This window comes from Humulus lupulus, chromosome 8, assembly GCF_963169125.1.
Source record: "Humulus lupulus chromosome 8, drHumLupu1.1, whole genome shotgun sequence".
NCBI classification, from domain to species: Eukaryota; Viridiplantae; Streptophyta; class Magnoliopsida; order Rosales; family Cannabaceae; genus Humulus; species Humulus lupulus.
This window is the reverse complement of record NC_084800.1, coordinates 32,942,725-32,956,507: the sequence shown is the minus strand read 5'-3', so window position 1 is coordinate 32,956,507 and position 13,783 is coordinate 32,942,725. Positions and strand designations below refer to the sequence as shown.

Below are 13,783 nucleotides of genomic sequence, written 5' to 3'. Positions count from 1 at the left end.
GCTTTCCAAGGTGATCTTTCTTTTACTTATTTCCTAATGTTAATTTCATCCTTCGAACTTCAATCTTCATTAGTCGATCTATGAAAAAGCATAGTATCTAAACAAAACACGTTACATGTGTAGATGATAGCATATATTAGAATTAATCAAGAACAGTTATGACATGCATTAGAGATTTAATTGAAAATTATTAACTAAAAGCAATGAAAGGACGATGTAATAATAATAAGTATTAATTTCTTGGTGAACAAGCAACAGAAAATGCATCCACACGAAATTGACTCAGCAGGGCCTTATAGGTTGCTGTATTGTTCTGGTAAGGGAGACAAAGCAGGGGTTATACAGGAGTTGGAGAAAGGTGTGGTTCCTAATCTAGCTGACTATGATAAGAGAACAGCTCTCCATTTGGCCTCTTCTGAAGGTTGTAAAGACATTGTCCTTCTCCTTCTCGAGAAGGGTGCTGATGTCAACTCCGTCGATCGATGGGGCCGCACAGTGAGTTCTATCATTTTCATTTCCATTTCTCATAAATGCGCACAAAACTTCATGATCTATGTTTGCTTGAAACAAAAAATTTGGACACGATCTGATCAGTAGAGTAATAGTAGTCTAGCAAACTTAACCTTCTTGTGTAGCAAAAGAAAATTAATGAAATCTGATTTTGAGAATATATAGCTTAGAAACTTTTGTAGTGATTGCTTAGTATTGTTTCTGTATATTGTTTTATGATGTTTGTTATTGTGCAGCCTCTGTCTGATGCTAGAAGCTTCGGTCATGAGGAAGTTTGTAAGATATTGGAAGATCATGGTGGAACAGATCCGGTAATATTGCATACTTGTTCTGAAGAGTAACAGATGCTAATATTATGTGCCTCTAAAAGTTTTTGTTACCAAACAAGTATTTGTTAATATAATTGACATTTTATCCACAAATATATATATATATATAATTTTGTTGCCCCATTTGCATATCAAAAGAATGTCATGCCTGTACCTTGATGTATTTCTAACTTTTTCTTATTTTTGAAGGTGGGAATTGACTCTCAGTTTCCATGCTATAAAATTAGTCACACAGAGGTGGATATGAATCAAGCAAAACTTATTGGAGAGGTAATATTTAAAAGTGAAGGCAGATTGTTATTATTATTAATATACAGAAAAGGAACTCATACGATAAGATAATGTTTGTTTTAATCAGGGATCTTATGGTGAAATTTATTTGGTGAACTGGCGTGGTACTGAAGTGGCCGCAAAAACAATTCGTTCCTCTATCGCATCAAATCCAAAAGTAAAGTGAGTTTCTTAATTTGAAGAACACTTCCATAATTTTCAGTACCTACCACATAGCATCGTTTTAGTACCTGAGCAAATCAATTGAAAGATAATGCAGCTCCAAATTAAAGAATTACAGAAACAAGTAATATGTAGAATATATATTTTTAACCTTGTGGAGTAAGATTCAACTAATTCATCTCACTTGTGTTTCTTTCATACTAATATCAATGGAATTATTTTATTTTGTAGTTGTATAATAAGATAGACTATAAAAGCTTTAACACAGTTTGGATTTGCTCCCAAAATCTATGTTGATCTTCTTGGATTCTAATTATAGCTCATTCTATATATATTTTCTCAATTGGTAGTGGGGCTAAAATCATTGTTTGTGTTCTTGCTATAGAAACTATTAAGATTCACACAAAAGGTGATGCTAAATTCTAAATTTTCGTACTACAGAGATTCCTTTATGAAAGAACTCGCTTTATGGCAAAAGCTACGCCACCCTAATATAGTGCAATTTCTTGGTGTTCTAACCTCTGACCGGTTGATCTTCCTTACTGAGTATCTTCGAAATGTGAGCTTTTCTGCATTGATTTTTGGCTATAATTTTTTCCTTTTTTCCAAATTCATACTAAAAGTTTTTTTTCAACTTATGTCAATGTGACAGGGAAGTCTGTATGACATATTGATAAAGAAAGGAAGACTTGATCAAAAAACTGCAGTTTCTTATGCTTTAGACATTGCCAGGTTCCCTTCTACTGATATATGCACTTACTTCCCTATAATTCACACTCAATGATTCTGTGCTAAGCCAGAAAAGTTTGTATAGCACACAAAGATAAAAAGACTCATTCTTATTTACAAAAAGCTTCTATTCTAACTGTATCCGTGTTCTTTCAAAAAGAGGGATTTACTGCATAATTTCAATGAAATAATTAAGTTAGGAATTCTTTTGATTATGTTTTCAATGCATGCATGACATATAGACGTAGTAATGACCAAAATTTTAAATATTAAAAGTTATATATCTGAATTTTAGTACTCACAACTTTGGCTGCTATATTTTTTTTTTTTACTAACTAAATATCTTGCAGAGGAATGAATTATCTCCATCACCATAAACCACATGCTATAATTCACAGAGATTTGACACCAAGGTACTCCGACATGATCTTTACATTATAAATAACAAAGTATTTTGCAATAAACAACAACTTTATATTCTTTCTTGGGTTTTTTTCTATGAAAATCCTCCCCTTGAGAAATGGAAGAAGACCTTTTAGATACATTGTCATTTTATTGACTTACAGAAATGTGTTACAAGATGAAGCTGGGAGACTGAAGGTCACTGATTTTGGATTGAGCAAGATCAATCAGGAGAAAGATCCTGGTTATAAGATGACTGGAAGAACAGGTTCATGTAAGATATACATCTCAACAACTAGATATTGCTCTTCTGGAAACTTTGGTGTTCGTTCTCATTAAATTTTCTTTACTGAATTTGCTAGATCGCTACATGGCACCTGAGGTTTATCGTCGCGAAACTTATGGAAAAGGTGTTGATGTCTTCTCATTCGCTTTGATAGTATATGAGGTAATCAAAATGAAGATTTACTTATGATCAGTTTTGTTTCAATGGATACTCATAATACTCTTGTTATGTAAATAATAACATGTTGGTGTACTGATGAAATCTTAGATGTTTCAAGGAAGACCATCAAATCTAGCCGAGGATCCAGAGCAAGTTGCAGACAGGCGAGCATATGAAGATTCCAGGCCTGCACTATCCTCTTCCTTATTCCCTGACAAGATTAAGGCGTGAGTGTTCTTGATATATATACTTCCCCAGTTCACCATGTCAGATTGCTGTGCTTATCAAGTATAGCTGTTATACAAGAAGAAGACACACATAAATAACTCTTCTTTTCGTATTAAGTGCAGGCTTCTAAGAGACTGCTGGCACAAGAATCCAGAGTCCCGGCCAACATTTGAAGATATAATTTCTGAGCTAGAGCTCATCCATCTCAAACTCCAAAATAGGAAACCAGCGATATCATTGTGTAGTTGTGTTGTCTTGTGAATCTCAGATTTTCATCAACATATTATTTAGTTTGTTTGTCAGATTGTTATTTAATGACAACATGGACATATAAATGTTTTACCAAACATGTAGATATTATTTCGTAAGTGTGGTTCTTACCGCTACCGGTACCGACAAATAAAAAAAAAACATATTTTACTGGTTATTGTTTTGATAAATTGTATTGTATCTAGTTTTAGGAATGTAGTCATCAACCCTTCAATTGTCTGGGTGGTGTAGTTGGTTATCACGCTAGTCTCACACACTAGAGGTCCCCGGTTCGAACCCGGGCTCAGACATTATATTTTTTATACGACTCCACTCCATCTTATTGTATATAGGTCATAGGGACGTTGGCTAGGGATTACTTCTTAAATTCCTTGAGAGATTCGATCCATTTACATCTTCTCTTACAGAATCACTCATTTCACACATTCAAACTTAATATAACAAAAACAGAAAAATATATACCATATGAGGCCTGTTAACAGTTTCATTTAACATATAAATCATTTATGTACAGAGAAAATATAGAATATACACAGGGTTTCTTGTTTACATAAAATGTAACGTATCTACCACATTCAATTGATGAAACTCGATAATATTAGTGTTTGGTTAAGAGGCCAACAGATCCAATGATCACTATTCACAAGCTCTGCCCGAGTGTAATACTCAAAATCACACAAGTTGTGCAAAAATTTCTATATGATTATCCCACCCAACTACAAATTAGGATGGCCATTGGAAGAATGCTGCTCCGAGTAGATCTTTCTTTTTGCATTTAGCAAAGTCCGAATTCGTTTTTCACTTGCTATGGCTTCCTGAATGTTCTCCCTAACCACGTTGCAGAGATCATCTAGGGCAAGCACCGGAAATGGCTCCTCAATAAGAACACCAACCTACAGAAATCAAATCGTGTGATAGCTGATAACAAAAGTAAAATGCAGTAAATAAGCAGAATGAGAGATCAATGGTAAATAAAGTCATCTAAACTAAACCAAACTTTTACAAATTTCACAACTTGTCTCTCATAATCTGATATCCTATCTATCTCCTCTTCAGAAAGAAAAAAAAGGTTTGAGATTTTGCCTTCACCTAATTTGGCTAGAAAAATCTCCCACTCAACTGACATTGACAAAAACTGATTCATTAACTTTAATAGCTCCCTAATTATCTAAATCATATAAGAAGCACTCATAACATGCTTTCCAATCTTTAAGTGATTAAACTGTCAGGCAAGAAGACAAACATATGTCCGAAAAAGAGTATAATATTTGAGAGAGAAAACATACTTCTTCTATGCAGAACAAAGAAGCAGCACTAATGAAAGTAGCAGGAACCACAATCCAGTGGCAATCATCCCATAGTATGATAGGGAGAGTTAGATGCCAAAGGACAAGAAACCTTGAAGTTAAGCGAGTGTATGATAGAGGGATTGGGGTGCCAATGAGCTGTTCACAAACACCAATTCCTTCATGAAAACAAGAGATTTTTGATTCCTGCACAATGTTGAGTTTAGTGAAATACCATTAACTATCTACTTCCATGAAATAGTGGTTGCTAATTTGAAGCTTCCACTTCCACTTCTCTGGAATACTAAATAATAATCATAAAAAAGAATCAATAATTTACACCTGATTATATCTAAATTACAAAATGTAACCTAAAATACCTAAGCTTGTTAGAGAAGTTTGATAAAACTTGGAAAATGAAACTGACAAAATACGCAAAGCCACCATTCGTGCCAAAATTTTCTGAATGTCTTGCTAATTCAAGAAAAGATTACCAACATAATTCTCTTTGCTTCTTCCAACTTCAGCATTTGCAGGCTCTGTGAGATGAACTGAATGATGCTGCGAGGGCGATGTTTTGAATTTAAAACCACCGCCAAATCATCTCCTTCAAGCAAATTTTGGAGATCTGCTTCAGCATCTGAACCATAAATCACATGGCACTGCAATCAAGATGTCCAAAAAACCAACATCAAACTACAGTATGAAAATAGATGAAATTGAGTAGTTCATGAAAATTCTTGGAAAATGCTCGAACTCAAGAAGCACTAATTAATTAGCCACAATTTTAACAGAGTAAGCAATTTTTCTCACAGCCAAAAACACAAATTGAGAACAAATGAAAAAATGATATATTTTGAATCCATTACTTTCATTAATAATACTTTTGGGTTAACTTCTTTTTTTTTTTTGTTACCTAACTTGGGTCAAGCAAAACTTCTTCTCTACTTTTGGATTGGTTCATATTAGCTATTTTATATCCGTTTTGGTCTTCACTTTCATAAGTACTGAAAGAAAGTAACAAAAATACTTGTCCAAAATTTCAGAAAGAATATAATGTAAAAGAAAAAAGGGGGGAAAATGGAACTGACCTTAAGGGCAACCGGGAAAGCGATTATGTACTGCAAAAGCGCCTTTTTGAGCGGCGCGTCAGAGGAACTCTTCACCGATGTAATCACCAATCTAGCCATATCATTCGTCCCCGCAACTACTTTAGTCCAAGCTTTCCTACCTTCCTCGAACCTCGAATACGACGCCTCCGTACGGAACACCAACAGTAGCGCCAATGCCGGCGCCGTCAGCTGGTACGGTAGCGACGAGGTACTCAACACCGGGAAAAACTCTGGCAACCAGTGCATCAAAACCACCGAGTTATAGCTCGCAATGACCGCGGCCACCGACGTGAAAGCTATTACTGGCGGTATCAATGAAAGGATGACACGTGACGACGGGCTAGAGAGAAGGTGGCGGACATGGCGGAGCGAGCTTCTGTGCTCGACCCATTTCTCGTGGTTGTAGAGGGTTCGGTCCCGTCGCATTCCTCGCTCTTTGATTCGGTCGGCCCAGTCGGGTATGGCACAGAGGATTGAAATTAGGGTTTTGGAGGGAGAGGAAGATGGGTTAGTGGGGTTTGAAGAAGAGAGGATTTTGGAGGAGATGGTTGTTCTGGGTTTGGAGGGAAGGGTTGGGTGTACTTTTGCGAGGTTTTTGGGGGTAAGGTCGGAAGAAAGGGAAACTCTGGTGGTGGAGTCATTCCTTGGGATTGTTAGGTTTGGAGTTAGGGTTTTGAGAGAGAAGGAAGAAGAGGGCATGTTATGGAGTTTCAGAGAGTGAGGGTTTTGACAGGAACCAGAAGAGAGAGTGGATTGGCAGTTAAAAACAGTTATTTGTGAAGGAGGTTTTTACACGTTCAAAAAAACATAAACATAAAATATGATAGTGTTACAGCCTTATTTTTGCTCATTTATGTGACAGACACATCTCAGCCGTTGACTGGAAGTGGGTTTAAGATGACAGAATTAAGTGGAGTATAGAATTCGTCTGAAAGCAACAACGACATCAATTCAATTGATTATTCTGGAAGAAGATTAACAACACTAATCATGAGTCATAGTCAGGACTTCTTTTAACTAGAAGGTTTTCTCTTGTTTTCTTCAAAATCATATTCATTTGATAATTCGACAAAGCTATGGTATGCAAAACATGCAATCGACGAAAAAAAAAATTGTACTTCCAAAGATTATTGAAATGTATGACAATGAATAAAAACTAGGGGTGAGATGATGGCCAAGGAAAAAAAACCATGTCATGGTTGATAACTGGTGTTAAGGTGTATGTTTTAAGATAAAGTTGAATAAAGCTACAAGAAACCAACTGAGCCCAAAACAGCTTCACATTTTGAAAAAACTATAAAAATTTACTCAAACCCCGGGTGTTTCTATGCAAAGTTTACTTTTTATTAAACTATGGTTGTTTCTTGGTGCTGTTGTTAGAGCCCAGCTTCTCCACTTGACTTTCTTGAGATTGAGTCTTTGGTCCAAAGATGTATTCCTTCACCAAATTTTCTGCCGACTTTATGGCCTTCTTAACCTGCCATACAAAGTTTGAGCTTTAGATAACAAACCTGAAATATGTCTTAATCTTATCTCAGACGATAATGAGATAAGATTAATTCTTCAAAACAAAACTAAATAAACATAAAATCCTTTAGGCTGCAATTTATACTTCATAAATGACACCCAGTTTTGCATCTAATCTTGAGGCAAGTTAAAATAAGAACTACCATTGTCAGGACTTAAAATTCTTGACTCTAGATAGTAAAACTAGAAAGGAATTGACTTTGCAAAGAACTGAACTGATCTACATTTTTTACCCACTTCGCTTGTGGCTAGGCTGAATGGTTGATCAAATCAATTCTGATAAACATTGACCTATTTGTACCTAAAAAGCAAAGCAATTCTATCATCCAGCAACAAATACTGTCCAGAAAAACTGAACAAGTACAAATCTTTCACCTCCAAATATAAGGGGCCTATTTGTCATCGCATCACAGACCTCTATTTGATATCACTTCAAACCCATAAATGGTAGCCAATTCTATCACTGTGCTTTTGCCAACTTACATATAACAGCGTCACATGTCTATTATATTCTTATTCAATGAACGAGGAACAGATTTTGAAGACAAACTCCTACCAACTTATTGATTTCCTTCAAAGGGTGAATAGTTAAGTTGCTTTTATCTATCTGATGTCAACTGTAATAGTCTAGTTACTTTAACCTTCGCTTCCATACCACATTTACTTATCCCCCCCCCCAAAAAAAAAAAATGTGTTAAATTTTTATGCATGCCAAATTGCCGATAACAAAGTGAATTACAATAACGAAAAGCGCATCAATGAAAAACGACAACCACCAGAGACATTCCCACAGTATCTCAACCACCCCCCCCCCCCCCCCCAAAAAAAAAAAAATCTAGAACATAAATTAAGCAAAATTACAGAAAACCCACATACCAAAACATAAAAAAAGTGCTTCAAAACACTGCGCTGAGCTGAGTTGACCAATCGTTTTAGTGGCGGAAAGAAAAGATTGCAACCCCATTTTGCAAAACATCCGACAGCTTTTTCTTTTCTATTTAATAGCAAAACAATAACACAATGGTGAATGGATTTAACGAATAAGAAAAGCTTACAGGGTCGAGAGCATTTGGTTGGGAGCCATAGTCGGCGGTTAAGAGAAAATAAGCAGCAGTGACGGTAGCCACCATAGTCGTCCTCCTCACTAACTTGTCTGTTCGTGGATTCATGAATTTGTTGTCTTTGATTCTCAAAGAGGGAAAGGGTTTTAGATCTTGTTATTGACAAAGAAACCACGAGTAGTAGATATTCAGCGGTGGAAGAAGGTTTTAGAAGGAAAAAAAAGTTGCAGAGAGAAACCAGGGAGAAATTTTATTGAATTTTTTAATTTTTGTAGAAATTGGAAAATCAACTTCACTAAATTGATCCTAAAGTCTAAAAAATGAAAGTTATCTTATAATATTAAATTTTTAATAATAAATCTCATTTTTTATATTAAATATTAAATTATAAATTCAATCCTTTAAAAAAAATTATAAACTCAAAATATTTATTTCTTAAGAATACTTTGATTAATCATATTCTCATTTAGTAGTTTTATATCACTTTTTTTCTTAAAGAGACAAAAAAAACTTCACTACAAATATTTAAATTATAAACCTTTTTTTTCATAAATTATAATAATTTTATAGGATTTATATATTATTTTTTATACAACGTGTTTTATCTTATTTTCTGTTTGAACCATATTTTAACAAAATGTTTTGAATACAATAACGTTAGACATAATATTTAGCTTTTTATTTTAAGTTGTTAGTTTAATGAATTATTTGTGATTTTAGTTCATAAAATTTTTATCAAAATTATGTATAACGATCTATCTCAACTATTTTACAAAGCATAAGATTAAAAAAATAATTTGTCAAAAAATAATAATTTGTCAAAAAAATAATTTGTCAAAATATAGTAACAGGGGTTCGGATTAGGCGGTCGAGACGCTGAACTACCAGTATCATCTTGGCCCGCCGGCTGCTTTCCTGGCCGCTACTGGACTTCAGGAACTTGTTCACCAGGGATGGCAATATGATGAGCCTCCTGCCCATCATGTTGTTCTGTCTCGTTACCGTGCCTGGATCGAGTTGTCACCATAGTCGGATGTTTGCGTCAGCACTGAATCGGACTTGCTCTCAATGAAAGCACCAAAATATTGACGCGGTTCTTCACCAACAGGTAATTAAGAAATGAAGAGAAAGAGATTAGTGTTAAATGTGAACCGAAACAGATATAAGATCTTAGAAAAGGAAAGAGGTGACACAAGACACGTTTTTTTAGTGGTTCAAATGTTAAAATCTTTCTACTCCACTAGTCAGTATTATTGCTCTATACTGGATATTTGATTATATGGCCTTTCTTACAATAGAGAATCTAACCCTTATTAAGTCCCAGGGTCTCCATATTTATAGGAGAAGGCACCTGGGAGTTGGTAAGAAGGTCATCCCGTGACCCTCTTATCTATCACATCAACTCTGTGACATTCATGATTAATTCCTAAACCTGACATATTAGTATGGTCAAATCGATAGGTAAGGAGATAATGGGCCGCACGGCCCAACCCAGTCGTGGGTGTCTGAATACGCAAGTTCCTGCTGCGTGTCCGAGAAGTCAGGGGCATATCAGACACGTGATGTCTGATATATGCACGTTTACCTTGCGTGTGTTGACTTTACAAAGGGTCATAGCCTTCATACCCAGTTCGTACCGTGAGCTGGATACTTAACTTGACCATAGGCCTTCAGAATCCGGGGTCAAGTCTTGTGCAATCTTGGTGAACCCTTGAGCTTCCTCGAGCTAAGTAGGTACGACCTAATGATAGAAGCTCCGGTCTGCGGGACGTCTACGAGATAACTATGATTAGGCCGCAGCTCGGCTCGCTAATTAGCCTGTGGGAAAAACAGGGCGTACAGCGTCATTATAGTACTTCTCATTAAACAAGGTCTGAAACTCCTCCCAGCTCAGGAGATTAACATTCTTGGTCTGGCCAACCACCTCCCACCAAATCCGGGCATCATCCCGAAACATATAGGTAGCACAGGCCACCCTCTCACTACCAATTACCCTCATAAAATCAAGAATAGTGGTAATCATGCTCATCCATTGTTCAGCTTTGACGGGATCGGCAGTGCCTTCAAACACAGGTGGTTGTTGCTTCCTGAACTGCTCATAAAGAGGTTCCAATCTGTTTTCAACCCCAGGCAGCTGCCCTGCTGGCACTGACACAGAAGGTGCCTCTAATACATTAACTACTGCAGGCACTTGTTGCTGTCTCAGGAGACGAAGCTCATCTCCCTGTTTCAACACTGTAGCCTGCAAATCATTAAACAATTGCTGCCAGTTTGCAGGGGCTAGCTGTGGAATCTGAGACTGGTCATTTTCCTGACCCTGGCTGTTATCATTATTCTGACCCTGACCACTCTGGCCAGTTGCAGTGTCTGTCTGTTCTAGGTTCATTCTGTCACTGATACCTTACTGAAACAATAACCAATACGGCCAGTCAGGTAGTTATAACTAAACCTCTTGCCGCCTCACGGTCCAAGAACAAGCAGACAACTATCATATTCCACAGTCATTCAATATTCACAAACAGATACATGTTTATGGCACTCAGCACTCAGCATGTATCACATAACAGTTCATAATATTTCAAGGGCACAAGGCCAACACAGTGTCTCATGCATACAGGTAAAGCATTTGCACCACATTTAGGTAGTTATGCACATAACTACATAAAGAGTTACCAAACCATGAGTCGAGCCTGACTTCAGTGATGTGTGTACATGCCCAGCCAGTTTACAGGAACCTTAACCTTGGCATTGCTCTGATACCAAGTTGTAATGCCCTGGTTACCCCAGAACAGTTACGGTGAACGGTGGACCGAAAATTTGACTCATTACCCGAGTCCTTTGGTCAAAAACGTGCTCTAAGTGTAATTAACAGGCTAAGGTATAAAACCAATAAAAAGGAAAGGGATAATTTCACTACAAACTGCTCTGCAGAGCTAATCAAAACGTTTACAAGTCGTTCTCAGTACAAAACGGTCACTACTGATTTAAATTTACAATCCCGCCGACCTAAGCGGAAAAATTAGGGTAAACCTCCTAGTTCCTCTGAGAACTCCTTGGCCGTGGTGGTCAAGCGGCCGCATATGTACACATCACCACCTAAGCTCTCCACTCAAGGCTAGGTGAGCTTTTCTTTTCCTTTACCTGCACCACATAGCACCCATGAGCCAAAGCCCAGCAAGAAAACATAACACTTTATATGAACATTATCAGATGATTATCATTATAATCACACTGAGCAAAAAGCTTTCAAACAAATGAGTCATGAGGTCCTGATAAACCATACTGAGTGACTGACAAGCAAGTCACTAATCTAAATGGGAGAGTGGCTGCTAGGTAAGCCACTAGCCTCCAACAGGTTCTGGTAAATCATACTGAGTGACTGACAAGCATGTCACTGTTTCAAGTGGGAGAGTGGCTGCTAGGTAAGCCACTAGCCTCCAAGCGCTTATTTCATTCATCAACCCTCGAGGTCGGTCTGGCATTAATGCTCTTTGAGTCATTCAATGCTGATAGTCGATTAGATCTAATCCTTGTTGGCTTGCGTGATACTCGCTAAGGCCGTTCTGACTAATAAGTCAGTGCAACGTGACCAGTGCCCAGTACCACTGCCGAACCTGACTAATAAGTCACAGCTTCACAGTTGATACTAGCACCTTTGCCAAATCTGACTAATAAGTCAGTACCATGCACAAGTGAGCAACATATGCTAAGTATACCACAATCAATTCATGTCCATATTTATACCACCAACATGCCTCATGAATATCCATGCATGTCACACTTGGGGTGCAGTTTTCTTACCTTTGATTCGAGCTAGAGTGAACAAAAGAACGACCCTTGAGAACGGTTTAGCTTTTAGTCCTTTAGCGGTTACCTAATCATAACACATATAGGATACCATCAACAATCATGATAATAAAGGGTTATCAAACCATTATATAGCCTCCAAGAGATCAATCCAAACTAATCCAAGTAGTAAGGACACTCCCGAGGCCTAAAACTAGGTTCCCGGGGTCAAAACGAGCAAACGGGGCGAAAACAGGGCAAGGGCTGCGGCCCTAGCACCTTGGGCCGCGACCCCCAGGGTTCTCTGAGGCAAGGGCCGCGGCGCCCTCCATCAAGGGCCGCGGCGCCCAGCAAGCACAAATTTTCCACCTGCTTCTTCAAGGTAGGGCCGCAGCGCCCCAAGAACAGGGTCGCGGCCCTTCACCCTGGGCCATTCCCAACCGCGTTTTTAACACTCCAAAATCATACCTAAACATTCTCCAATCATCAAAACAAAGTTCTCAAGCTTCCCCATGCATCAAAACCCAAGGTTCAAACGAATCGAAAACTCAACAATTCACAAAATCAATTCAAAGCTTAGAAACTCGGAAAAACTCAAAACTTAAACTTCGATTACCTTCAATTGGGTTGTTTTCCGTCAAATCCTTCGGTTAAGAAGCTTCTAATCTTTCCTAGGATCACTATGCCTCGATCCTCACTCGATTCTGACTCCTAGAACTCAAGATTTCGTCAAATATGCTCCGGGTGGCGAAAATGAACTAACGAAAGGGAACGAGAGGTTTTCTATCGTATGTTCTATCTGATAAGCTACTTCAAGCTTAAGTAACCTCAAATAAAACCTAATGCTCGGGGTCCCGAAAACACCCCCCGGGGACATTATAGTCAAAACCTCCAGAATTTCACCATGATCTCAAATATTCCCAATTTATCATCAAATAGACATTTCTATTACCCCAAAATTGACCCCATTATGACAAAACCGCTAATCCACTAAAAATGACCGTCTCATGCCGAATAGCTCGAATATATCTCCATAATAATGGAATCTCATTCCCAAATCACATCATGCACCCAAATACACAAATTACCCTCAACGGGCCAAATTATCATCACACCCCTGTAATTAGAAATATGGACTCACATGCATGCTTTTCACATCATATTATAATATAATCGACATGTACATGCATATTATCAATTAATAACATAATTAAGCAAGTATGGCCCTCCCGGCCTACTATTCACGCCGTTAAACATATCGGAGGATTTGGGGCATTACAGGTGTTGTATTATTTTGAACAAAATAGTGTTTATGTTTATAATATTATGAATTATTTGAATAAATTAATCTAAATAAAGACTCCAAAAAAATTGATGGATTCAATCCGATCAAATACATAAGCAAGAAGGACATATCTAATGAATAGAATCGATACAATCTAATGCATAATTATATCAGTTGATTGAGACAAATTAATTAGAGAGATCGATTGTAAAAATTCAACATCTAATGAATAATTAGATCGGATCAAATATGCTATTGAATGTGAACATATGAATACTCCAAATTGGAGTGCTCTAATGGTAAATAAAAGTCAAATGCAAATTAATAAGCTTTAAATAGTAAAAACTGAAAAAAGATGTT

General features: G+C 37.3%; 3 protein-coding genes and 1 non-coding gene across 4 annotated transcripts; 2 read left to right on the top strand and 2 right to left on the bottom strand.

Annotated features, from left to right (window-relative positions):
- Window positions 1-261: 261 nt before the first annotated feature.
- On the top strand, window positions 262-3,502 carry LOC133795245 (serine/threonine-protein kinase VIK-like). Its single transcript, XM_062232699.1, has 11 exons — window positions 262-495; window positions 747-821; window positions 1,029-1,109; window positions 1,198-1,292; window positions 1,734-1,851; window positions 1,945-2,024; window positions 2,372-2,434; window positions 2,588-2,697; window positions 2,786-2,871; window positions 2,977-3,095; window positions 3,219-3,502. Exons 1-11 carry the CDS (start codon window positions 262-264, stop codon window positions 3,355-3,357), a joined length of 1,200 nt encoding a protein of 399 aa, XP_062088683.1. The 3' UTR covers window positions 3,358-3,502.
- An 80-nt stretch (window positions 3,503-3,582) lies between these two features.
- Window positions 3,583-3,656, top strand: TRNAV-CAC (transfer RNA valine (anticodon CAC)). The gene has a single exon. It is a non-coding gene; the product is annotated as a tRNA-Val (tRNA).
- A 176-nt stretch (window positions 3,657-3,832) lies between these two features.
- Window positions 3,833-6,658, bottom strand: LOC133796704 (voltage-dependent chloride channel 1, chloroplastic). Its single transcript, XM_062234335.1, has 4 exons — window positions 5,744-6,658; window positions 5,147-5,314; window positions 4,653-4,859; window positions 3,833-4,259 (listed from the first exon to the last, which is right to left on the bottom strand). The coding sequence occupies exons 1-4, from the start codon at window positions 6,461-6,463 to the stop codon at window positions 4,083-4,085; spliced, it is 1,272 nt and encodes a 423-aa protein (XP_062090319.1). The 5' UTR covers window positions 6,464-6,658; the 3' UTR covers window positions 3,833-4,082.
- Window positions 6,659-6,862: 204 nt separating this feature from the next.
- LOC133796705 (uncharacterized) lies at window positions 6,863-8,635 on the bottom strand. The gene is made up of 2 exons (XM_062234336.1): window positions 8,347-8,635; window positions 6,863-7,241 (listed from the first exon to the last, which is right to left on the bottom strand). The coding sequence occupies exons 1-2, from the start codon at window positions 8,458-8,460 to the stop codon at window positions 7,116-7,118; spliced, it is 240 nt and encodes a 79-aa protein (XP_062090320.1). The 5' UTR covers window positions 8,461-8,635; the 3' UTR covers window positions 6,863-7,115.
- Window positions 8,636-13,783: the final 5,148 nt, after the last annotated feature.

Coding starts and splice junctions, on each gene's coding strand:
- LOC133796705 (XM_062234336.1), bottom strand. CDS start 8,460: ATGAATCCACGAACAGACAAGTTAGTGAGGAGGACGACTATGGTGGCT. Junction 7,242..8,346: donor AACCAAATGCTCTCGACCCT/GTAAGCTTTTCT, acceptor TTTGTATGGCAG/GTTAAGAAGGCCATAAAGTC.
- LOC133795245 (XM_062232699.1), top strand. CDS start 262: ATGCATCCACACGAAATTGACTCAGCAGGGCCTTATAGGTTGCTGTAT. Junction 822..1,028: donor ATCATGGTGGAACAGATCCG/GTAATATTGCAT, acceptor TTATTTTTGAAG/GTGGGAATTGACTCTCAGTT. Junction 2,025..2,371: donor TATGCTTTAGACATTGCCAG/GTTCCCTTCTAC, acceptor AATATCTTGCAG/AGGAATGAATTATCTCCATC.
- LOC133796704 (XM_062234335.1), bottom strand. CDS start 6,463: ATGCCCTCTTCTTCCTTCTCTCTCAAAACCCTAACTCCAAACCTAACA. Junction 5,315..5,743: donor CTTTCCCGGTTGCCCTTAAG/GTCAGTTCCATT, acceptor TCTTGATTGCAG/TGCCATGTGATTTATGGTTC. Junction 4,860..5,146: donor AAGCAAAGAGAATTATGTTG/GTAATCTTTTCT, acceptor AACATTGTGCAG/GAATCAAAAATCTCTTGTTT.